Below are 24,080 nucleotides of genomic sequence, written 5' to 3'. Positions count from 1 at the left end.
CTGTGATGCAGGCCGTGCAAAGTATTCTGCCTGGTGGGTGCGACCCACTTCCTTCACCTACTGAGTGGACTCCCAGATGCCTGGTCCGTTGGGGAAGGTGCCTGGGCACAGCGCCAAGCTAGGGACACGGAGAGAATCAGGTGTTTCAGGAGTGAAGTGATAAGCCCCACACTGTCGGGGCCCAGACACCGTCCGGAGGCCGTGGGGTCTGCACCCTGACCACGCCAGAGCTGTTGAGTGTGTCCATGGGCCACAGACTCACATCTGGGATCAGGACGGTGGACTCTACGTGGTGAAGGCCCCATTTTTCCATCCTGAGAGCAGGCAGTCTGGATTTTTTAAAATGTTAATTCCTGATAATCCTTAAACTTGTAAACATTACCACTGAGTTTCTAGACAGCCATGAGTTTGAACAGCCTTCCCTGAGTCAGGTGCTGAGATGCCCTTTCTCCATGCTGAGACATTCCAGTTTTGTGGTAGAAAATTGGAAAGAGAATGTAAAATTCATTGGTTCAGGTAGAGAGAGAAAATATCTCTGGCCTCAGCCATCAGGGATGGTGGATGGAAACACCTGCTCACCTGCACCGCGGGTGGAGGCGTCAGGCAGTGAATATGTCGACCCGACCTGTCCCTCTCTCCAGAATAACTTCACATGTGTTCTTGTGCCAGTTAAATACCAAGACAGCACTTTGTGGGATTTTACCATTTATTTTGGAAAGACAAAGCAGGTGGTGAGACGGTGTTGGAGGAGAAGCATCTTGTGGTCTCACCCAAGCCTGCGTCCAGGGGCAGGCGGCATGGAACGTAACCTTTAGCTGACGGGGTGGAGGTGGGAGAGGCTCAGAGTGGAGCTGCCACTCACAGATGGGTCTGCACGTCGCGTTTCAGAAGCCACACTTTGTGCCTGAGAGAGATGGGCGAATGCAGGGGAGCGAGTTGCAGAAGCTGCTTCTCCCGGCATGGTCGTGCACAGAGGTGCTGCTGTGGCGAAAAGAGCGGAGACATGTACACAGTTCAGATTGTATGAAATGTTTTCTAACTGACGGTGTGGTGAGGACATGATGGGGGGACAGTGGCTTTGGATGTGGGGGTGTAGGTGTGTCCCCCATTCCTCTCGTGAGTGCACCCGGGAGGCCTGGCTGTGATGGTGAACAAACCTAGAAGGCCCACAGGCAGGGAGGAGGCCCGTGCTCTGAGAGTGTCCGTGCCAGGCGTGGCGTGGTGAGGTTGGCACCACCACAGAAGAGACCAAGACGAGGCTGGGAAGGAAGAAGTGCGCTCGCACCGCCCGCGTGTTGCAGAGGGGCTGCCTAACACCACGGGCGGGATTCGGAAGCAGGGGCTCGGGGAAGGCCTCCCCCAACTGCCTGTTGGGTTTTCTGCAGGGAGACAGGGACGGGGCAGAGCAAAGTGGCTGCTTTGGAAAGTTCTTGCAGGCTTTGTGCTGTAGGGACACTTTCTAGTTTCCTTTACCTGGCTCTGCACTGGTTTCAGGCAGGGATTGGCCTGGGTGTGGACTTGGGTAAGAAGGTGGTTGGGTTGCATGGGAGCCCGTGGCTATCTAGGAATTTGCTAGCCCTGAGAGAGTGGCAGTCTCTCCCTGGCCAGAAACTTCTTAAGATGGCAAAATTTCCTAAAATAAAACATGATTAATAAATAAAAATAATACACAATTAATACAGTATGTGTCCTCAGATTTCCTGGGAAACCCAGGAGCTAGAGCCTGAGGCCCGGGGGGGCGTCTGCTTCCATGGGTGTGGAGTTGGGACCTCGGAGCTGCTGGGACTCCCTCAGAGACACCCCTTGCCCCCCAAGTTAGGGAACTGGGTGTGCAGAAAGCACAGGCCTGGTGGGGACAGGAGCTCCTTCCCAGGTGGTGAGTGGGGCGTGAGGCTGGGGCTGTGGACGTGACCTGCCAGACCTGAGGGCTGGGGTACTGCGCTGAGTGTTGTGACCATGTGCTGCGTGTTGTGACCTTGCCTGTGCTGCGGGGAAGGGACTGCCTTGTGGCGCCTGACCATTTTGGGTGCAGCCTGTACCAGGTGGGACCCAGGATCCAGGTGCTGCTCACTGCCACCCAGAACACAGCCACACCGTAGGCCATGCGTCCCTTTCTGCCACTACGAAGTGCTTGACCCTTCTCTGTTCTCCTTCCTGCTCAAAGCTGCCATTCCTGTTGCTGGTGACCCCCTTATGGGAGGCGTATCCTGAGAAGTCCCTTCCTGGGCCTGGCCCTGGCCCCAGCCCCAGCCCCAGCCCTGATCAGAACAGCTGCCTGCCTTGACCAGTTACTGAGTCTGTTGAGTGCGGTGTGAGAGTGGATGAGTTTTTAGCTGCCTCTGAATTCAGTGAATTGTGTGTCTTCTCTTTTGAAGCAGACGGTTGATGATGAAGCGCCGGCCGTGTAAATGAAGATCGGGTGAGGAGCAGGACGATGCCCAAGGGTGGGTGCCCTAAAGCACCACAGCAGGAAGAGCTTCCCCTCAGCAGCGACATGGTGGAGAAGCAGACTGGGAAAAAGGTAATGCTGCCCCCTCCCAGCCCTGCGTGCTCACCGCACCCAGATGGGGATGAGATGGGAATGGGGTGCTGCCCGCCCGTGGCCGTTCTCCGCCCTCCGGCCCTTTCCTCGCACCTCTGTCTGCAGCCAGGAGTGGAGAGGGTGGTGAGGAGTGATCTTTCCAAAAGTGGCCTTGCTTTTTTTGTATTTGTTATTTGGGGACCAAAGTCAAGCGTTAAATAATAGCTTTATGTACAGAAGTTGGCCTGAGCTTCAATGTGGCTGCACATTTCTACCCCAGAAGTCCAGGATTTCTGTCCTGACTCCTGTGAGGCCCGCCAGGCATTCGGATATCCAGACTGCAAGCAGTGCTGAGCCACGTTACTTCCAACTGTGGTTTATTCTAAATGCGAATAGGAAAATGGGATGTCAATCGCAACCACTGCATTTTTATTAATGTGCGGTTAACGCTGATTCCTGGGGTGCAGGCTTCCTGCCTTGCAGTGTGGGGGGTGATGCAGTTTCCTGGGGTGCAGGCTTCCTGCCTTGCAGTGTGAGGGGAGACGCCGAGTTCTGGGGTATGCCCAGCGAATATGAACTTGGACAGATCCAGGTTCAAGTTCAGGCTTCGCCATGTGTTATCTTTGTGACCGTCAGCAAGTCAGGTGTCTCCTGAGTCGGCTTCCTGTCTCTGCAGCAGGCACAGTATAGTGTCTGGTGGAGTGAATGGTGAGGCAGGGCCTTGCTGTGCAGGATGTGTGTCAGCTCCTGCCATCCTGTCGCTGTCGTCCTTTGATCCTCGTGCCTCCTTGCTCCTCCTAACTGCTTGGCCTGTGTGGCAGGCCGTTCATCTGTGACCTGTCTGACCCTCGGTGGTCCCTGGTGGGCAGGGTCCCCTCACTGTGTTCCTGGTTGCTGGTTGCTCTGGGCCACCTTCTGGTCCCCAGGTCACTACCTGTGAGGCCTCTTGCTGCTTCCTGTGCTGCTGTGCTGCTGTGCTGCACCCTCTCTCCTCATGTTGTGGGTTTGGTGTGGTGTGAGCTCAGCAGGGGTTCCACATGCGAACATAACCAGCAAGACGACCTTGCTCTCAGCAGCAACATGAGGGCGACTCAGTTCACTTCTTTTTGGTGAATCTTGAAGCATTTTGTGAATACGGACATGTGCAGGTGCTAAACGACAGCAGCTCTGAGACCCTTGATGTCTGGGCAGTGTCCGAGTGTCTGCTCCCACTTGCTCCTCGCGCCGTGTGCAGGGCCGGGTGGGTACCATGGCTTGCAGCCACCAGGAGAGGATGAGCTGAAGCCAGTGGTTGGTCAGCACCACACTGCCGAGCTCACACGCGGGGACGCACGTGTCTGTGAAGCCTACGGAGAGTCTGGGTTTGGCGGTTGGGATGGGCATGTCCTGCTGAGCTCCTGAGGAGGTGGGTGGTCAGGGTGCTGATGTGCGGCCTTCAGCAGTGAGGCAGAAAGGCACAAGGGCAGGTCACGCTTCCTGGTGGTTCCTGCTCTTCTGTAGCTAAGCGCTCAGAGTGCTGGGATAGCTTCATGTTGCCGCCCAGGCCTCATCTTCCTCATCTCACGGGGTTGGGTCCTGGGACTCAGCATTCACGGGGAGCAGCCCAGCTCTGCAAGGGTGCAGAATACTTTGCATACAGCTCAGGCCTCGCCCCCATCCTCTTGAGCTCCTGCCACTGCCACCAAGCTTCGGCTTCAGCATGCTCCGTGCCTCCACTGAGCACTGGCTCCCAAAGAGGTCGTGTATGGTGTGGTTGCACCCCGAGAGCGTGGAGGCGTGAGCCGTGTGTTTGGATCAGAAACCCGTCATGTTCACACGGGTGATGTGGGTGGGGGTCCCAGGACCTCAGAACGTCTGTGAAAGGGCTGCTTGGCTTCTGTACCTGGGTTGTGCTCTAGGAACAAAGAGGTTTGGGTTGTGCCCTTGAGGGTCTGATGCTGGAGTTCTGGAGCGGCTGTGTGAACAGACTGCTGAGTGAACCTGGCCTCCGTGCCCGCAGGTTTTAGCGTAAGGGCGGCAGTGGTGGCCTGGATAGGATGCAGAAGGTATGTGGGCAAAGGAGATCCTGGCCCTGGCTTCGATGGCGAGGTGGCACCTGTCACTCCTGTTCTCTGTGCCTGGTCTGATGAAGGTCAGTAAGCAGTGGAGGGAAGAGGGAGCTCTCCTGGCTCAGGTCTCAGATATGCTTATTGAGGAGGTAGTTCTCTGAGCCGCTTGACACACCAGCAGGCTGGGCGTGGTGGAGCCCTTTGTCAGTGGACCTGCAGGGAAGGCAGTCTCGGCAGGGTAGCACGAGACGAGAAAGGCCAGGAGAGCCACAGAGAGCAGGTCGTGTTGGTGCAGGAGGCAGGGTGTCCTGATGTGCTGGCAGCCCCAGCACTGACGTGTGCACTCAGCTGCTTTGAGTTGTTCTCTTGTTTAAGGAGAAGAGAGACTTGATGAACTGGCCTGATATTGTCAATGCGAGCTCTGTTCACACGTGTGCTGTGAGGGCTGTGTGGATTTCACTCTGGGCTTTTCCAGTAAGGTAGCTGTGTTCTGGGTTGGGTTGTATGTGTGGTTGGTTGGTTGGTTTTTGAGACAGGGTCTGGCTCTGTCACCCAGGGTGGAGTGCGGTGGTAGAGTCTCAGCTCACTGCAACTTCTGCACCCCTCCATAACCCCCCACCCTGCCCCACCGCCCCAGGCTCAAGCAATCCTCCTACTTCAGCCTCCCTTATAGCTGGGACCACAGGAGCATACCACCACACCCGGCTAATTTTTGTATCTTTTGTAGAGACGAGATCTTACCATGTTGCCCAGGCTGGTCTCAAGCTTCTGAGCTCAAGTGATACTTCAGCTTCGGCATCACAGGCATGAACTACCACACCCAGCCTGTCCTGTTTTGTTTGTTTGTTTGTTTTTCCAACTGCTCACAGTAAAGCCAGACATTTTCCTCATGGAGGCAGACAAATTTTAAATGCATTACAGGGAGTAGGGAGCTCACAGGCCTGGTGGAGCTTTCTTAGCTTGAACAGTAGCTTGAAATAGAAGCCTGGGAAGACGCACTCCTGGTTGCAGCTGCTGTTAGAAGAGGCTGTATTCCTTAGGGAGGAAGTGAGCCCAAAGTGCCAGAACTCAGGTGCACACATCTGACCTGCCTTCTCCTGGTACAGGCTGAAATGGTTGCTGCTCAGTCTTCTACCATAAACTCCCTTTTCTCCAGATATAGCTTTATGTTATCAAAAACAATATGTTTTTAGATTTTTCCAAAAGAATCGTGATCTCAGTGACATATACGTGGAAGATAGAGATGGAGCCCACGACTCTGCAGTGCATCCTGACGCCGCGCTGACCTGACGGCTTGTGCATGTCCCTTTGGCTGCACCAGTGAGCACAGCGGCAGGCGTGTCAGAGAAAGGGCCCCTTCTGCAGACGGTCTCTCACCATTGCCAACCACGGAATCCCAGAACCGCTGAGCTGCCTCAGGAAGAACCAGCAGGTGTCTGCATCGTTGAGTGTGTTCTGATCCAAAGGTGTGCAGGGCCACAGAGAACAGTGTCGTCCCCACCCCATGGCACAGTCACCCTGTCTCATTGTGCTCCATGCATGCCACTCAGAGCACAGGCAGCCTCACAGCCCCCTGAGCTCCACTTGATGGTTCTCAAAGTGTGTCCTCCAACCAGCAGTCACCTGAGCGGCTGGAGCTTGTTAGGAACCCACATTCACAGCCCCACTGAAACCTGGCGAGCTGTATGGAGGCCGAGAAGCTGGAGATGGCGCCCATGGGCATGGAGGCTGCAGTTGAGAACTGAGCATGTGAGCCCTCCAGCGAGTCTCAGCAGAAACCCCCCCAGTCTCTGCCAGTTACAGACTCACATCTGGTCTGAGGCCCCTCCCCGAAGATAGCTTTGTCAGTGCTGCAAGTGGGGAGCCGGGAGCTACGTCCCCCAAGATAAGTATTCCAGAGTGACCTTAGCTGAGAAGCCGGGAGGCGCGTGGCTGGGTTCGGTGTGTCCCACCTCAGGCTGTGGTTTCACAAGCCGGTCTGGGCTGGGGTCTGTACTCAGAACAGAGCCCAGAACTCACCCTCATGCTTCAGGAGGAGCAGGAGGCCGTGTCTGATGGCGAGAGCACAGGAGGGCGAAGCTGGGCTCAGACAGCCCTGAGACCGCTGTGGGCCCACATGGGCTCCTGGAGAGGGTGGTTTCTGTCCATCTTTTCACTAAGGCAGAAAAGGACATAGAGCAGCATCACAGAGGAAGCCGGACTTGCTGGGCTTGCTGGACTTGGGTCCGCTTCTCTTCCCAGTCCTAGGGCTCAGAGCACACGGCCTGTGGCCCGCCAGCTCCTACCATTTCTGCTTACCTGACAGTTGGGCTTCCCCCACCACCCAGTTCACATGCCTGCATGCTGCCTACGCCCCGCCCCTCCCCTGCGTGATTCCTCTCTGTAGAACACACTGTCCTCATCTCCTCCCACTGGAGGTTTAGCTCTGAAGCAGCGAATTTGCATTCTCTGCATTCTCAGCTCTGCCACGTGCCGTCTGCACTGAGGCTTACCTGATGCTGTGAACGCCGAGCTCCTCAGGTTCTTACATCACGCTTAAGAAGTGGAAGTTCCTGGCCGGGCGCGGTGGCTCACACCTGTCATCCCAGCACTTTGGGAGGCTGAGGCACAAGGATCACCTGAGGTCGGGAGTTCGAGACCAGCCTGGCCAACATGGCGAAACCCCATCTCTACTAAAAATACAAAAATTATCTGGGCATGGTGTTGCATGCCTGTAATCCCAGCTACTCAGGAGTCTGAGGCAGGAGAATTGCTTGAACCCGGGAGGCATGGGCTGCAGTGAGCTGAGATCGCATCACCACACTCCAGCCTGGGTGACGGAGTGAGAATCTGTGTCGGGGAAGAAAAAAGAAGTGGAAGTCCTTCCCTGTGTTCCTGATTTTCATTGTTAGAATAAAGCAAGAACTTCCCACTTTAAGAAAGAAAAAGCCAAGAAAATCCCCTTGGCTCTGGGTCCTTAGTGTTGCATAGGGTGCTCTGAGCAGCCCCTGTGTCTTCACTCTTGCCCAACTCCCAAGATAGAGGTCCACTCTATTTAATTTTTTCTTCTAGAACTCATGCTGTCTTTTAAAATCCTATCTTTGGTAAATGAAGGTCACAGAAGTTTTTCCTGTGTTCTGTAAGTTTGATAGTTTTAGTTCTTAGATATAGGTCTATGATCCATTTCTAGTTAACTTTTGTATGTGGTGTGAGGTAAGCATAGAGGTTCATGTTTTGTATGTGGTGTGAGGTAAGCATAGAGGTTCTTGTTTTGTATCTAGATAGACAGTTGTTGTGTCAGCACTATACTGATACCAAAGCCAGACAAAGGTACTACAGGATAAGAAAACCACAGACCAATGGCCCTCATGAACACAAACATACAAATTTTAAAAAGAATTCTAGCAAATTGAATTCATCAGTTTATAAAATAAAATGAATAATGTACCATGACCAACCAAGTAGGGTTGATTCCAAGAATTCAAGGTTGAACCTCCAATATCCATCAGTTCAAGTTGTTATAAGACTGAAAAAAACCATGTGATCATACCAACTAATGCAGCAAAAACATTTGACAAAAGTCAACACACATTCATTATTTTAAAAAAAAATTCTGCAAACTAGGAATAGAGAGGAATTTCCTCAACCTGACACAGAGCATCTGTGAAAACCTGCAACTGACATCATATTTAACGTCAAAGACTGAATTCTTTCCACCTAAAATTGAGAACAGACAAAGAAACACTGGCCATCTCCACTGTAATCGCATCGTCCTGCAGGCTGCAGGCAGCACGAAAGTCAGACTGAAGAGGAAGGAGGAACACTGTCTTTATTCACAGACATCGATGGAGGAAATCCCAAGACATCTGTACAAAAGCTACAAGAATCAGTGAGCATAGCATGGTGTTCCAGTGCAAACCCAGTATGCAGAAGTTTATTTCTAAGTACTCGTAAATAATAGAGGGCTGAAATTGTAAAAATGTTTCCAGTAGTATCAAAAATACGGATTATTTTGGGGTAAATTTGACCAAAGATGTGCTGCAAAACCTGTACCCTGAAAGCTGCAAAATATTCCTGAGAACTGAGAGAAATTCAGAAACACCTAAATGTGGAGTTATACAATATTCATAGATCAGGAAACCCTCACGATTGGATGCCATCTCTCTCCACATTGATGTATAGATTCAGTGTAATGCCAGCCAAAATCCCTGTGGGCTTTTTTGGGTAGAAATTCATAAGATGATTCCAAAGTTAATAGGGAAATTGAAAGACCTAGAATAACCAAAGCCACCTTGAGAAAGAACAGAATTGGAGGACGCAGACAGTGTAGTTTCATTTCTTCCTCTAAAGCTACAGGCATGAGGTAGTGTGCTTCCTCTTGGTAGCAGGACAGACCCATGGGTGAGTGGAACAGAAGAGAGCTAACAGGCAGACGCACACACAGGCTGACCCCTCACCCCACACACAGGCAGACCCCACACACCACACACACTTAGGCCACACACAGGCAGACCCCACACCCCATGCACAGGCAGGCCACACACAGGCAGACCCTGCACACCACACACAGGCAGGCCACACACAGGCAGACCCCACACCCCACACACAGGCAGGCCACACACAGGCAGACCCTGCACACCACACACAGGCAGGCCACACACAGGCAGACCCCACACCCCACACACAGGCAGACCCCACACAGGCAGACCCCTCACACAGGCAGTTCAGATACCAAGGCAGCTGAGCTGGGAGTGGAACTGGAAGGACTGGATGGCACCTCTGTGCTGCAGTCAGTGGACAACACGACTCTCATTCTTACCAGAAAGATTGAGCTCCAGGGGGAGGGTGTCAACTGGACATGGCCATTTTTCAGTTACTACAACTATCTCTTTCCTCTGTGTGTGCTTCCCATGAGTGGAAGTCGTGGTGTGATAGGGAATCTGCATGTGACATGTGGAGAGCTACCTCGTGTCATCAGGAGAAGCCAGGTGGCTGGCAGGCTGTGGGGCCTGGCAGGGTCTTTGTGCCATGGCTGTCACTATCTGGTGGTTCTTGGGGCATAGTGGGGCTTTACAGGGGGTGCCTGATAAGGATTGGATTTAATGTTCGAGATATTTGCATTTAGGAAATGAGAACATTGTGTAGCACGTGGTTCCCGCTGACAGTCCTCTTGTGCTGGTGAGGAAAGCTCAGAGGGGCCGAAACAGGGCCTGTCCCACCCCAGCTGCCCAGCAGGCTCTGAGCCCAGGTTGATGGGAGCCACCTTCCTGGTGGCTGTGCCGTGCTCCCCGTTGTAGGCAGCTCGGGGCGAGCCTCGTGTCAAACAGGTGCCTTGCCCGTGTGTGCTTTTCCTTGCGCAGCTCGTTGAGGTGTAAGGAGCTGGGAGGTGAAAAAGAAATTTGTGAACTTTTAAAGTGAACTATAGATAGACATTATAGCTAGTATTTCATCTGTAAAACCAGGGATAATCACCACCCAGATGAGAATACCCAACATTCCAGAGTCCTAGGGGCCTTCAGTAACGTTCCCCATTCGAAAAGTCACCTCTGCCCTGACTTCTGTCTCCACTGGTATGTTTTGGCTGTTGAGATTTCTGTGGGAGACATCGGTTGCTCCACAGTGTCTGACTTGTGGGATTTTTCTCCTGTGGGCATTCTCTCCCTTCGTGGCTGTGGCCATGCCCAGCATTTGTGGGCTCTTCTGTCGATGAGCCAGTGGGCCCCAAGAACCACCAGGGAATCCACATCCCTTCCAGGGCTCAGTGTGTGGGCCTGACGTCTGTGTGGTCGGGTGCGTGGTGGTGTCACATGGTGGTGTGGTGTGTGTTCTCTTGTCTTCTGGTGAACATGTTCCTCCTGTGCTGTCTTCTAGAAGCTTCCATGTGTGAAGAAAGGGATTGAGCCCAGTCTGATACCAGGGGAGGGCTGATCTTTGGGGTACAGATGTTCCCACCTTGGTTGCCGGATGCATCTGCCACTGTATGCATGGGGCTTCTCCACGAGGCTGCGCGCACCTCCTGTGTTTATTGTGCGCACCCCCGGTGTTTACCGTGCACACCACGTTTACCGCGTGCACCCCATTTTCATGGCGCTCACCCTCGGTGTTGATGCCGCGCACCCCGTGTTCATGGCGCACACCCCCCGTGTTCACGGCGGGCACGCCCTGCGGTATTCCATTTGTATTCTAGAATTGTTCATTTGCCTTTGGACGGGCAGTTTAGTTGTGTCATTTTTTGTATTACGAACAAAACTGCCTTGAACATCCTTGTGCTTGTTTGTGAACACGTCATGGGAAACGCACCTGCAGCTCTCCCTCAAAGCCTCCCTGGCGTTTGCTGGGGTCTGCAGAGCCTGTTTTCTCCCAACTGTCCTGGTGGGGGTGCTGGTGTGCATCTCCTCGTGGCTGTCATTTGCATTTTCCTGATGAGAAACACCTTTTCAGGTGTTCGTTGTCTTATTTGGATATTTTCTTTTGTGAAGTGCCTGTCGGGCGGTGCCTGTAGGCAGTCTTCCCTTGACCATGGCCCTGGGGACAGTGTTCCTTCTGTCCAGGCTCCCTGGAGACCTTGATCCACGTCACAAACAGTGTGGAATTTTATCCCAGGCCTTTTCTGTAGCTGTTGACGTGAGCACATGGTTTTCTTTTCTTTATTTTCCTAATGTGGTGAAATACATTGCTTTTTAAATTTCTTGCATTCTCGAATCTATTCTTATTCCTATCATTTGTGTTATCTTTTTTTATATATCCTGTCTATGTTCATAAGGTATATTGGTTTATCATTTTCTTTTCATAGAATGCCCTCATCAGGTTCTGAGATTAGGGTTATGGTGGCCTCTTCACATGCTTGGTAGAAACTTCCCCTCATCAGGTTCTGAGATTAGGGTGATGGTGGCCTCTCTTCAGATGTCTGGTGGAACCCACCCCCTGGGCCAAGAGTGTTCTTGGAGGAAGGAGTTTAAGATTGGAGCTTCTTGCTGGTGTGTGCCATTCTTTCCTGGCATTCCCTGGCCCCAAGGAAGATGCCTCTCTCATTCCAGGTGGGGACTGCACTCCGAGGGGGCCATAGAAAAGCTCAGTGGCGCTGCAGCCAGGCGGCGGGGGAGCTGCATCTGGGCACCCAGGCCGAGGGCCGGGAGGACCTGCACTGCTGGGGTGGGTGTTAACACTCCCAATGGCTGGGAGGGACCTGCACTGCTGGGGTGGGTGTTAACACTCCTGAGGCCCGGGAGGGACCTGCACTGCTGGGGTGGGTGTTAACACTCCTGAGGCCCGGGAGGGACCTGCACTGCTGGGGTGGGTGTTATGTTCCTGAGGCCCCATCTCCCAAGAGACCCGTCTGGCACCCTCCTCCTGTCCCCGTATCTCACTGGAGAGGTGGGCTCCGGTGTGCTTGGCAGCTTCTCTTTGACTCCAGTTGCACTCTGAGCTTGCAGCATGTTTTGGAAAGCTCTCTGATGGTCACTCAGGGATGTCTCGGATTAAATGCCAGGTTTGGTGGATGCAGGCTGGGTGGATGCACGTTTGGTGGATGCAGAGCAACTGAGCTGGAAGATGTATCAGGGTCCCAGGAGGCAGGACCGTGGCTGGGGATGCTTGGGCTTCTCCCAGGAACAGTTGGGCATCTCAGCCCTGGAGCCGCTGAGGCCTCCGGTGCTCTGAAGGCACCGCTGACCACTGCATGGTATTTGCCAGCAGCTTACCTAGGGAAAGTTCCAGAAAGAAGGCTTACTGATGGGGAAAGGCAGTGTGTGTGTCGCACCGTCCCCCTCCCCACGTCCTGAGCGCTGTGTGTGTCACACCGTCCCCCTCCCCATGTCCCGAACGCTGTGTGTGTAGCACCGTCTCCCTCCTGGGAGGTAGCGCGCGTGTCTGCGGAGTGGGAGGTAGCGCGTGTCTGCGGAGTGGGAGGTAGCGCGTGTCTGCGGAGTGGGAGGTAGCGCGCGTGTCTGCGGAGTGGGAGGTAGCGCGCGTCTGCGGAGTGGGAGGTAGCGCGCGTCTGCGGAGTGGGAGGTAGGTAGCGCGCGTCTGCGGAGTGGGAGGTAGGTAGCGCGCGTCTGCGGAGTGGGAGGTAGCGCGCGTGTCTGCGGAGTGGGAGGTAGCGCGCGTGTCTGCGGAGTGGGAGGTAGGTAGCGCGCGTCTGCGGAGTGGGAGGTAGGTAGCGCGCGTCTGCGGAGTGGGAGGTAGGTAGCGCGCGTCTGCGGAGTGGGAGGTAGGTAGCGCGCGTCTGCGGAGTGGGAGGTAGGTAGCGCGCGTCTGCGGAGTGGGAGGTAGGTAGCGCGCGTCTGCGGAGTGGGAGGTAGGTAGCGCGCGTCTGCGGAGTGGGAGGTAGGTAGCGCGCGCGTCTGCGGAGTGGGAGGTAGCGCGCGCGTCTGCGGAGTGGGAGGTAGGTAGCGCGCGCGTCTGCGGAGTGGGAGGTAGGTAGCGCGCGTCTGCGGAGTGGGAGGTAGGTAGCGCGCGTCTGCGGAGTGGGAGGTAGCGCGCGCGTCTGCGGAGTGGGAGGTAGCGCGCGCGTCTGCGGAGTGGGAGGTAGCGCGCGCGTCTGCGGAGTGGGAGGTAGCGCGCGCGTCTGCGGAGTGGGAGGTAGCGCGCGCGTCTGCGGAGTGGGAGGTAGCGCGCGCGTCTGCGGAGTGGGAGGTAGCGCGCGCGTCTGCGGAGTGGGAGGTAGCGCGCGCGTCTGCGGAGTGGGAGGTAGCGCGCGCGTCTGCGGAGTGGGAGGTAGCGCGCGTGTCTGCGGAGTGGGAGGTAGCGCGCGTGTCTGCGGAGTGGGAGGTAGCGCGTGTCTGCGATGTGGGAGGTAGCGGTGTCTGCGGAGTGGGAGGTAGGTAGCGCGTGTCTGCGGAGTGGGTGGTAGCGCGTGTCTGCGGAGTGGGAGGTAGGTAGCGCGTGTCTGCGGAGTGGGAGGTAGCGTGTGTCTGTCTCCTCTGCTTTCTCCACACACACACCAGCGATTTCCTGAGCATCCCTCCGGTGCGTAGGATGCGAAATGGGCCAGAGTCAGGGCTGAGCCACAGCCTGGCCCCGGGCTTCTGGGAGAAGGTTCTGCAGTCCGTGACCAGCCTCACAGCCACGCCCTGGGGTGCAGGGAGGGTGTTCGTTGCCCAAATAAGAGATTTGCTTCTCCTGGCGCATGAAACAAAATCTCGAGAGCTTGAGAATGTAATTTGGGCATCACGACTGAAAGCATCCCTTTCTTTTCTAGGATAAAGATAAAGTTTCTCTAACCAAGACCCCAAAACTGGAGCGTGGCGATGGCGGGAAGGAGGTGAGGGAGCGAGCCAGCAAGCGGAAGCTGCCCTTCACCGCGGGCGCCAATGGGGAGCAGAAGGACTCGGACACAGGTACCAGCCCGCGGCCCCTCCCGCAGTCAGCCCTCCACAGGCAGCCCGGAGCAGCCCAGGCAGGGCGTCCCCGGCCCCCGCACCTCCGACTTTGCACTGGGACCCACTCTAGCACCCTGCACGCCGTCCAGGCAAGGGGCAGCAGGGGCGGAGCACAGGCCCCCACATGCCACCTCCTCTTCACCCGAGGCTCAGGCCCATGGGGCTGATTGGAGAGCTTCACTCTTGGGTCCCACACACGTGGAGATGCACCCAGTGCATGTCCAGCCCTGGGTGAGGTATGGGGCTGCTCACCTGCGGGTCTTCTGACAGCTGGACACAGGAGGGAGACAGTGGTTCCCCTCAGGGCCACAAAGGCACAGGAAGAAACTCCATTGCTTCTAGTAAAAACCAAAGGGAGCCCTAAAAGTGAGCAGGAGGCAGGGAAGTCTTCCCAAGCACAGGCGGGGTTTGAGGCTGCAGAGCAGGAATGTGTGTGCTGTGTGCCCAAGTGTGTATGCCCGTATGTGTGCCATGTGTGTGCCCGTGTGTGCCTGTGTATGTATGTGCTTGTGCGTGCCCATGTATATGGGTGCATGTGTGTGCCCGTGTGGGTATGTGTGTGTACCCATGTATGTGTGTGCATGTGTGCCCGTGTATGTATGTGCTTGTGTGTACCCATGTGTGTGCCTGTATGTGTGCCCGTGTGTATGCCTGTGTATGTGTGCCCATGTGTGCCTGAGTATGTGTATGCTTCTGTGTGCCCATGTTTGTCCATGTATATATGTGCGCTCATGTGTATGCCCATGTGCCCATGTGTGCGTGTGCGTGCCTGTGTGTGCGTCCATGTGTGCCTGTGTGCGTGTGTGCCCATGTGTGCGTGTGTGCCTGTGCCCATGTGTGCACGCGTGCCTGTGTGCCCATGTGCAAGCCCATGTGTGTTCATGTGCACACACTCCTGGTGGGATCAGCACCTCCTGCAGTGCCACCTTCCCAGTGGATTCTGTCTTGAGCTGCTCACAGGGAGCCGAGAGGCCTCTGCGCTGGCCGTGCTTGCTCTTTGGTGATTCTTGTGTCCAGAGGCCTCCTTGTCCTCCTGGTCGTCCAGCTTCTCTACAACCCTGCTGGGGAAGGTTGGAGGCAGTAGAGCACTAAGCTGGCCACAAAGCCTGGAGTGAACCGGGAGAGTGCTGAGTCAGGCCCTGGGCTCTGTCCCTGGCTTCCTAAGACTCCTTGAATGCAGCCATAGCACAAGGCGTAGAGGCTGTGCCAGGATGCGGGTTTGAGAGCAGATGGGGGAAGTGGTCCAGGTGAGAGGAGCTCATGATACTAAGGAGATTGTTGAAGAGGAACGGCAGCAGGCACAGCCAGTAAAGAGGATCCACGCCCCGGCTTTTGTCAGCACAGCTCAGCAAGCTTCAGCCTTTATGATTGTGTGGCTGCCGCAGGCCTGTGGCCCCTCCTGTCCTATGTGGGGTGCTCCAGGGATGTGCTCACGGTAGCCAGGTGGAGACTCTGCTGAGTGAAAGGCCAGCAGAGAGGGCTGGTTTTCCCAGATGGGAAGTGAGGGGCAGGTGCAGTGCCAGGCACATGGCTCCTGTCTCTGGGCCAGCACATCTGGAGACAGGAAGGCTGCAGGGACACCAGCACAGGCCCAGGAGGACTCCTCTTCCCAGCAGCGGACAGCTCCGAGGAAGAACATTGGGAGGCACAGGGAAGTGAGTGGACAGAATGTGTGGACGGGTTGTGTGAGGGACCTCAGCCCCCAGAAGGGAGAGCCTGGGTGACTCCCTGGAGCTCCCAGCGGTGCTGTGTACTCTCGGGCTTTAGGCCTAGAGAAAGTCAGTCCAGGCCTGAAACCCTGTGTTTGCCGTCTTTGGTCCCCATGCTGGTTGTAGAAGGCTGTCATGTTGATACGTAGCTGTTAGCTCTTTGCACAGTGGCCATGTGGGAGTTGGCCTCAGACCTTTGAGGTGTTTCTGTGATGTCTCTGGAGGTGTTGCTGAAAGGGTTAATGAGACAAGCATCTGCTTCTGCTTCCTGTGAGAACGATCCCACTTGGTAAGGTGGTGTTCCCAGGGCTACCTAGTGCCCACCCCGTCTGGCTGCTCAGGTCTCTTTGTGGTGGCCGTTTCGTCATGGTGGAGAGAAGCTCTCACCCAGGGCCCTGTTGTGTTGTCAGAGCTTCCGGGGTCTCTCTGTTGATGGTTAGCACCTGCATGGTGCCAGCTGTGCTGGCCCACTGAGGCCATTCTCGCTCTCTGTGGGTCTCCGGGATGTTTTCTGCCACAGCCCTGGGCGCTCCTGGAACTGTGTGTTGAACACCACGTCCTTTCTCTGAGGGGCAGGCCTAGGTGAGGACAGGGTAGGCGAGAATCCCTGTGAGGTGGGAAAACAGTAAAGAACATTTTGAAAATAGAATTTTCCAGGCAAGGACTGTAACAAAAAGACCTAAGAAACGTAGTATTTGTCCTTGTGTGTTTATCACAATTCGGGGCCAATTTTAATAACTTCTTGTTTAATGTTGCAAAACTAGATTTCCTAGGAAGATTGTTCTGATGTATGAGTGTGGAGCGTTGCTTATCCTAGAAGCTTGCATTTTAACCAGGACCCTCTTAAAGTAGCGAGTCCACAGCCAGGCGCAGTGGCTCACGCCTGTAATCCCAGTACTTTGGGAGGCCGAGGCGGGCAGATCACAAGGTCAGGGGTTCGAGACCAGCCTGACCAACATGAAGAAACCCTGTCTCTACTAAAAATACAAAAATTAGCCAGGTGTGGCAGCAGGTGCCTGTAATCCCAGCTACTCGGGAGGCTGAGGCAGGAGAATTGCTTGAACCCAATAGGTGGAGGTTGCAGTGAGCCAAGATTGCGCCATTGCACTCCAGCCTGGCGACAGAGCAAGACTCCGTCTCCAAATAAATAAATAGTAGCGAGTCCAACTCCAGTGCGTTCAGCCCCACCCTGGGCCAGGAGGCAGGCTGCTGGGCACTGTGGCTCTCACACACGCTGCGTCCCCCTCCTTCCCCCGGAGGAGCAGTTCTTGCTCAGAAATGAGTGGGGTGGAGGGAGAGGCGCACACCAGCAGGGATGAGAAGAGAAACATTGGTGCAGGGTTAACTGACACGTGACGGACAAGAGACTCTTTTCTGGTCCCCAGGAGTCAGGCCTCTCTGGAGGGGTGTGGGTGCCCCCAGCATCCCTGCCAGGCCCTCCTCCTGCAGCGCCCCTGCAGCGCCCTCTGCTGAGCAGGCGCAGTCAGTGCCGCTTGCCGTGGTGGGAGGGATGCAGGGTCACCACCGTGCCGGATACCTGGGCTGGTCCGAGTGAGAGAGGCTGGCACGCCTCCCTCAGAGACCTCCGTGTTGCTGTGGGGATGGCTTCCCGCCTCCCAGATGCAGGGTCGAGTTGGCCCTGCCCGTGGTCCAGTCCCATGGAGATGTGGCCTCTGCAGTGCTTAGTCAGGGCTAGGGGCGGCCTGCCAAGAACAAAGTGATTCTGTCTGTTGTGAATCAGCCCAGTTTAAAGCAGTCCCCGAGGTTGTGCATCCACGTGGTCCCTGCACAGCAGCCTGGAGGCTGTCCAGGCAGACACGAGCGTGTGACAGAATCACCTCTGCGCGTTCCAGAGCGCTGGGCAAGAGCCCGTCCCAGGACCAGGCCTCTGTAAGGGCTGTGGGTGCAGCAAGGAGTGGGAAGCCACCTGCCATGACCCGGCCCCAAGACAGCTCTGCCCACCGAGCCCTCTCAGACCAGCTTGCCCTGGGACTTTTATCCCGTCCTGCCTGCCCTGCTCTGCCTGCCCTGTCTGCCCAGGGCCTCTTGTATCTGCTTTTGAAGTCTGTCCTCTGCCACCTCAATGGTGGTCTCAGTTTAAAAAGCCTTATCACTGAAAGCATTCATATTAAATTATATGATATCTGGGATTTGCTTCAAATTATACTACTTTGTCTACTTTTTTATATGTCTAAGTTTTCCCAAAACTTAAAAAATCTAAAAGTAGCCAGGCACAGTGGCTCACACCCTTCACCCTTCCAGCACTTTGGCGGGAGGATCCCTTGAGGCCAGGAGGCCAAGGCTACGGTGAGCCGTGATTGCGCCACTGCCCTCCAGCCTGGGCGACAGTGTGAGACCCTGTCCATAAAAAATAAAATAAATAAATAATCAGTCAACCAGCAAATGTTTTTGAGGTTGCTGTGCATCATTGCCTGGCCTCCCTGGGGTTCTGGGGAGCCTCCTGCCCTGCTGTGTCTCCTGCGCCTTCGTCTGTGACCCTGAGTCTCGCTTCTCCCTGCCTAGGACCGCCGGGGTCCTGCTTGTCCTGGGGCAGCCACGAGGGAGCCCTCGTCAGGAGCGCCGTGGGCCGAAGCTGCCTGCCCTCTGCACGTGGATGTTTCTTTGGAACAAGGGGAAAAATTATGATTTTCTTATTTTGCTTTGACCTGTGAATAACACCCTGGTCTCTGGTGCCTGGGGTGTGCTCTCTGCAGTGCTGCCGGGCACATGCTGGTTCCTTCAGCGTTAGGTGCTTGGCACCTTCAGTCTTTTCCTGACGTCATGTTTGTTCCTGGTGCCTCAGATAGGAGACGGCTCCACTGACGGCTCCTGCTTCCCCATTCCTGGAGGGAAGACAGACTTAGCCACTGGTATCTGTGGGACTTCTTGGAACTCTGAATGCCAGACCTTGCCCAGTGCTAGAGGCGACAAGTGTGTGAAGTTGAAGAGGCTTCTCCCACCCGCTCAGCTGCAGTGGACCCGAGCGGGCAGAGAGAGCAGAGTGCAGCAGGGGCCAGGCTGTGCTTGCAGGCAGGGCAGGTGCCTGGAGAGCATGGCGCCCCTGGGAGCCTCTGGCCAGGAAGGGCATGTGCACTGCAGTGTGCCCTGGACCAGTGGCCTCAGTTCAGTGTCTTGACGAGGGTCCCAAGGCACTCACGTGTGTAGGGATGTTAGCAACACACGGCGGGAAGCCCTGATGCAGTTTCTCACCGAGCACGTAGCAGACCCCACGCACCCCACACAGGGCAGGCACCCCACACAGGGCAGGCACCCCACACAGGGCACAGACCCTACGTACCCCACACAGGGCACAGACCCCACACAGGGCACAGACCCCACGTACACCACACAGGGCAGGCACCCCACGCAGGGCACAGACCCCACGCACCCCACACAGGGCAGGCACCCCACACAGGGCACAGACCCCACGCACCCCACACAGGGCACAGACCCCACACAGGGCACAGACCCCACGCACCCCACACAGGGCAGGCACCCCACACAGGGCACAGACCCCATGCAGGGCAGGGCCAGCCCAAGCCCAGGCCCCTCCCCTGTAGATCTCCTCCCAGGCAGTACCAGAGCCACGGTCACTTCCACACCATCTCCTTCCCTAGAAACCTCGGCAGACTCTTCCTCCTCTCCTGGCTACACAGGGGCCCCTGCCGCAGCCTGACCCTCCGCCACCTCCTGAGTCTCCGGAAAGCAGGGTCGGCCTCTGAATACAGAGGACTTGGGTCCTGCTGGAGGATGCTTGGCCAGTGGGTGCTGGCACGCGAGCAGCCCGCGGGGAGTCAGAGTGGGGCTGCAGCGAAGGCTGTGGTGGTTGAGGTGAGGGTGGTGGCCAGGTTTTGTTGCCGTAGTGAGGATTCTGGGGTTACCCTAAGAGCCACCACATTCAGGCACTCATGAAAAAGCACATCAAAATAAAATATTTTCACATGATTAAGAACTCCGCGTGATTGGTCTCTGGTCCTCCTATTTCTCAACCATTTTTCCTCTCTAGACGTAAGCAGTTTCTCATACAAAGGGAAGCTTGGACTAGCAAAGGGAAGGTTCTTCCTGTTTAAAATTCCGTATTCCCCAAGCTGTAGCAAAGGCTTCCCTGACGCCCCTCAGAGTGCACTTGGGCCGGTAGCCAGGCCCATGTTGTCAACACAACACAGACAAGCTGGGGACACAGACACGCTGGGGTCCACAAGACCACCCCAGGCTCAGCAATTTGATGGAGGACCCCAGGACTCAGGATAAAGGTGGTGGCTGCCGTGGGAGCAGTCAGCCGAGTGAGGGGGGCAGGCAGGGGCTGTCTGCTACCTCCTGGCTCCATGCTGTGGGACTTTGGGCCCATTTCTCAACCTTTCTGTGCCTCTCAGCCCTTTCATCCATAAAGCTCTGCTGTGTGAGAAGCTGTGGCCCCTAGACAGAGGGTCCCCCCAGCCCTGTGCTCTCACTGCCCACGCATTCGGCCAGGCAGGCCTGTGCCCTGCAGGAGTGACGGACACAACTCAGGCCTCAGCGCAGGTTTGGACATTGATCTTGTTTATTTTAAAATACCCACGATGCTGTGTGTGTGGAAAGGAGGCCCAGGGTGGGAAACCGTTCTGTTTGGTTGTCACCTGAGCCCTTTTGCTGACATTGCTTCCTTCCTTCCTGGCCTCTTGTTCACCGTGGTGACCGCTGGATGCTGGTGAAACCACCATGGGGCTCAGGTCCTGCTCCTTCCCACCCTTGCCACATAACCCTGTTTGCCTCCACAAGCTTCCTATGGAACTGGTCCTTCCGCCCCACCCCGCCCCAACCCCACCCCAGCCTGGAGATGGGGAAAGCATGGAGGTCGTGCAGGCAAGGGCTGGACGCACAGCCTTACCTCTGTGTGACCCCTTCACATACACTGCAGAAGAAGCTGAAGCTGAAAGGCATAAGAGATGACCCTAGCTCCCATCAGCAGGCGGGAGGGTTGAGGTCACGAAGCAGACAGGGGTAGGCCCTGTCTTTCTTTAAGTGATCGGTGACGGTAACTGACAGAAAGAAGGCAGAAACGGAGAGAAACCTGGAGATTGGAAGGAGAAGCCAGTCTCACCACAAGATGGCTTACAGTGCTCAGCAGGCGCCCTGCCAGCTTCTCTTGTTGGCCCAGGACAGGCTGTTCGGAGCTTGTCTTGCGCCCTGAGGAGGATGTCAGTGGGAATATGGCTGCGCCCTCGTTTGGAGTTGTGCGAGTGTTGAGCTCAGTGCTTGGGTAGGAACTTGGCGTTGTGGACCATCCGCCTCGTGTAGATCGGCTGTGATTTAGACTTCTTGGCCAGAAGTGCTGTATTTCATGGCTTTGAACATCCGGATGAGGCCAGATGTTTGGTGTGGACAGCATGGTTTTTAGTCAAGTGGAACAGAATCTGTGAGCAGCAGCCGTGCTACAAAGCTGCACCCGGCCCTGCCCATCAGTTCCATGAGCTGTAACCGCCTTCGGCCGTGAACTCTCTGTTGTTTGAAAATATCGCCATGGAAACATCCCTTTGTGGAGCAGAATCAAGAATGTATTTTGACATCTTCGAGTTTTACGGTGGGACGCAGGAGTTGCACATTTTCCTGTGTTGACAGTATCGTGGCCTGTGTCTCCTAAAAGACTCTTGCTAGAAAAGCCTAGAAATTAGAGGTGCTAAATGACTGATACAAAAGGCATTTGTTCAGATGAGTAGCTGAGGCCACACAGCTCCACATCCCTGGGGCCCAACCTCAGGATCTCTGCACTGGAGCCCAGCTTCAGACCTCCCATGGAGGTAGAGGAAGGGGCTCTGGGCCCAGACCCCACGGAAAGCTTGTCCCCTCGAGAGGGCCACACTTCGTGGACACCGGGCTATCAGGGCAGACACTGTCCCCCCAGCTAAGAGGGACGGGTGCTGAGGAGGGATGAGGGGCTTTGAGAGGTCACTACAGAGACTTCTGACCCAATCCTGCCCTCTGGTGGGGCCCCCACCACAGCAAAAGCAAACCCTCCCTGGAGAGACACACCTTCCTCATCCCGGCCTCCCGGCTCCCAGAGTGCAGATAGACGAAGAGCCTGGTTGGAATTACAGACGTTGAGGAAGAAAGCTGTCCTGAGAGAGTCAGCAGGGGTCAGCCCCAGGGACCTCACGTGCTGGGATGGTTAAATGCGCATATTCATCAGGGGATTTAAAACCATGGAGTATCATGCAGATGTTTCTAAAGCGTATGGAATATCTGGAAATGAAAACTATAATCACTGAAATAAAAAACCCAGTGGGCAGATGGTATAGCTTATTAGACACAACATAAGAAAGTATTGGTGAACTGGAAGTTCTAACAAAAGAAATTGCCTAGACTCTGGAGCACAGAAAGAAAGTGAGACAGGAAGCCTGCAGGAAGCGGGGAGCTGTGGAGGAGAGAATGCAGCTTAACAGGCACCTCGGCAGAGGAGAGAGCAGGGCAGGGAGACGGTGGCAACAGAGGGCTTTTCAAGGTTCGTAAAAACACAAGCCTCAAATTTAAGAAGTATAATGAACTATAAGCAGGAGAAAGAACAATAACTAGACATTTAAATATGACTCTGACGTGAAGTTTTCAGAACAGCAAAGGGAGGATGTTAAAAGCAGCCAGAGGCACACCCACCCGTGGTCCCAGCTACTCCTGAGGCTGAAGTGGGAGGGTCACTTGAGCCTGGGAGGTGGAGGCTGCGGTGAGCTGAGATTGCGCCACTGCGCTCCGTCCTTGGCTACAGAGCGAGACTTTGTCTCAAAAAAAAAAAAAAAGGCAGCCAGATAGAGAAGACACTCCCTGCAGAGCACCCCCAGGTGGGTCACGGCCCCTGCATCCCTCCTGCACAGAGCACCCCCGGGAAGGTCACAGCCCCCCCTCTGATCCCATCTGCACAGAGCACCCCCAGGAAGGTCACAGCCCCCCATCCCACCTGCACAGAGCACCCCCAGGAAGGTCACAGCCCCCACATTCCACCTGCACAGAGCACCCCCGGGAAGGTCACAACCCCCCATCCCACCTGCACAGAGCACCCCCGGGAAGGTCACAGCCCCCCCTCCCATCCCACCTGCACAGAGCACCCCCGGGAAGGTCACAGCCCCCCCTCCCATTCCACCTGCACAGAGCACCCCCGGGAAGGTCACAGCCCCCCCATTCCACCTGCACAGAGCACCCCCAGGAAGGTCATAGCCCCCCCATTCCACCTGCACAGAGCACCCCCGGGAAGGTCACAGCCCCCCCTCCCATTCCACCTGCACAGAGCACCCCCGGGAAGGTCATAGCCCCCCCATTCCACCTGCACAGAGCACCCCCGGGAAGCTCACAGCCCCCCCCCTCAGATCCCACCTGCACAGAGCACCCCCAGGAAGGTCACAGCCCCCCCATTCCACCTGCACAGAGCACCCCCGGGAAGGTCACAGCCCCCTTCCCATCCCACCTGCACAGAGCACCCCCGGGAAGGTCACAGCCCCCCCTCCCACCCCACCTGCACAGAGCACCCCCGGGAAGGTCACAGCCCTCCCTCCCACCCCACCTGCACAGAGCACCCCCGGGAAGGTCACAGCCCCCCCTCCCATCCCACCTGCACAGAGCACCCCCGGGAAGGTCACAGCCCCCCCTCCCATCCCACCTGCACAGAGCACCCCCGGGAAGGTCACAGCCCCCCCCTCCCATTCCACCTGCACAGAGCACCCCCGGGAAGGTCACAGCCCCCCCTTCCATCCCACCTGCACAGAGCACCCCCAGGAAGGTCACAGCCCCCACATTCCACCTGCACAGAGCACCCCCGGGAAGGTCACAGCCCCCCCTCCCATTCCACCTGCACAGAGCACCCCCGGGAAGGTCACAGCCCCCCCTCGGATCCCACCTGCACAGAGCCAGGTGCTGCCGCCGTTTGCTTGGGAAGCTCACCTCCAGTCTTTGCTGCCTCAGAAAGGCCTTGGCTGGATGCAGGGGCAGAAAGTGGGCTCCAGCTCCCAAAAGCATCGTCCACTTAGCCCCTGCTGCCCCAGGCCAAGGCCATGCTCCAGCAGCACCAGCACCAGGAAGGGGCATGGGGCTCATGGAGGGGTCTCAGCTCCGTGCTGAGGAGGAGAGGGTCCCGTGGAATCTTCCACTGGCCAGCTGGATAGTGAGGTGTGCTGCCAACCTCAGAGGGCTGGCGAGGTGGATGTGGTTTGAAGAAAGGCCCTGCAGGCCTTGTTTCTGAAAGATGAGGTGGGTGGCCGCCCAGGCTCAGGTCAGCGGACAGAGGTGCCACCGCCAACACGCTTGACTTGGGAAGACTCAGCCTCTCCTGGCGCCTTCCACCGCTCTCCCTGGACCTCTGCCCTCAGCCCCAGGCTGCCTGAGCCCACAAAGCCCTCAGAGCCTGCAGGCCGTGTTCCGACTGCAGAGCAGGGGTGGAAGGGGGCTTCTGAGTCCCATGGAGTTGCTCCCACCCCCCGCCCCG

At 56.1% G+C, this 24,080-nt stretch overlaps 1 protein-coding gene across 10 annotated transcripts in view; it reads left to right on the top strand.

Moving 5' to 3' along the window:
- The window catches only part of ANKRD11 (ankyrin repeat domain containing 11), a 215,417-nt gene that overhangs the window by 163,625 nt on the left and 27,712 nt on the right, over nucleotides 1-24,080 (top strand). For 7 of the 10 annotated variants that reach the window (XM_063654584.1, XM_054455425.2, XM_054455429.2 and 4 more), the window contains 2 exons: nucleotides 2,379-2,521; nucleotides 13,748-13,886. In XM_063654584.1, coding sequence (XP_063510654.1) covers nucleotides 2,435-2,521; nucleotides 13,748-13,886 — 226 coding nt within the window. In that variant the 5' untranslated portion in view covers nucleotides 2,379-2,434. Of the gene's footprint in view, nucleotides 1-2,375; nucleotides 2,522-13,747; nucleotides 13,887-24,080 lie in introns of those variants that run through there. The other 3 variants (XM_063654587.1, XM_054455431.2, XM_054455435.2) reach the window with 2 other exon arrangements.

This window comes from Pongo pygmaeus, chromosome 18, assembly GCF_028885625.2.
Source record: "Pongo pygmaeus isolate AG05252 chromosome 18, NHGRI_mPonPyg2-v2.0_pri, whole genome shotgun sequence".
Classification (NCBI taxonomy): domain Eukaryota; kingdom Metazoa; phylum Chordata; class Mammalia; order Primates; family Hominidae; genus Pongo; species Pongo pygmaeus.
The sequence above is the reverse complement of the archived record's forward strand: the minus strand, read 5'-3'. Positions and strand labels throughout refer to the sequence as shown.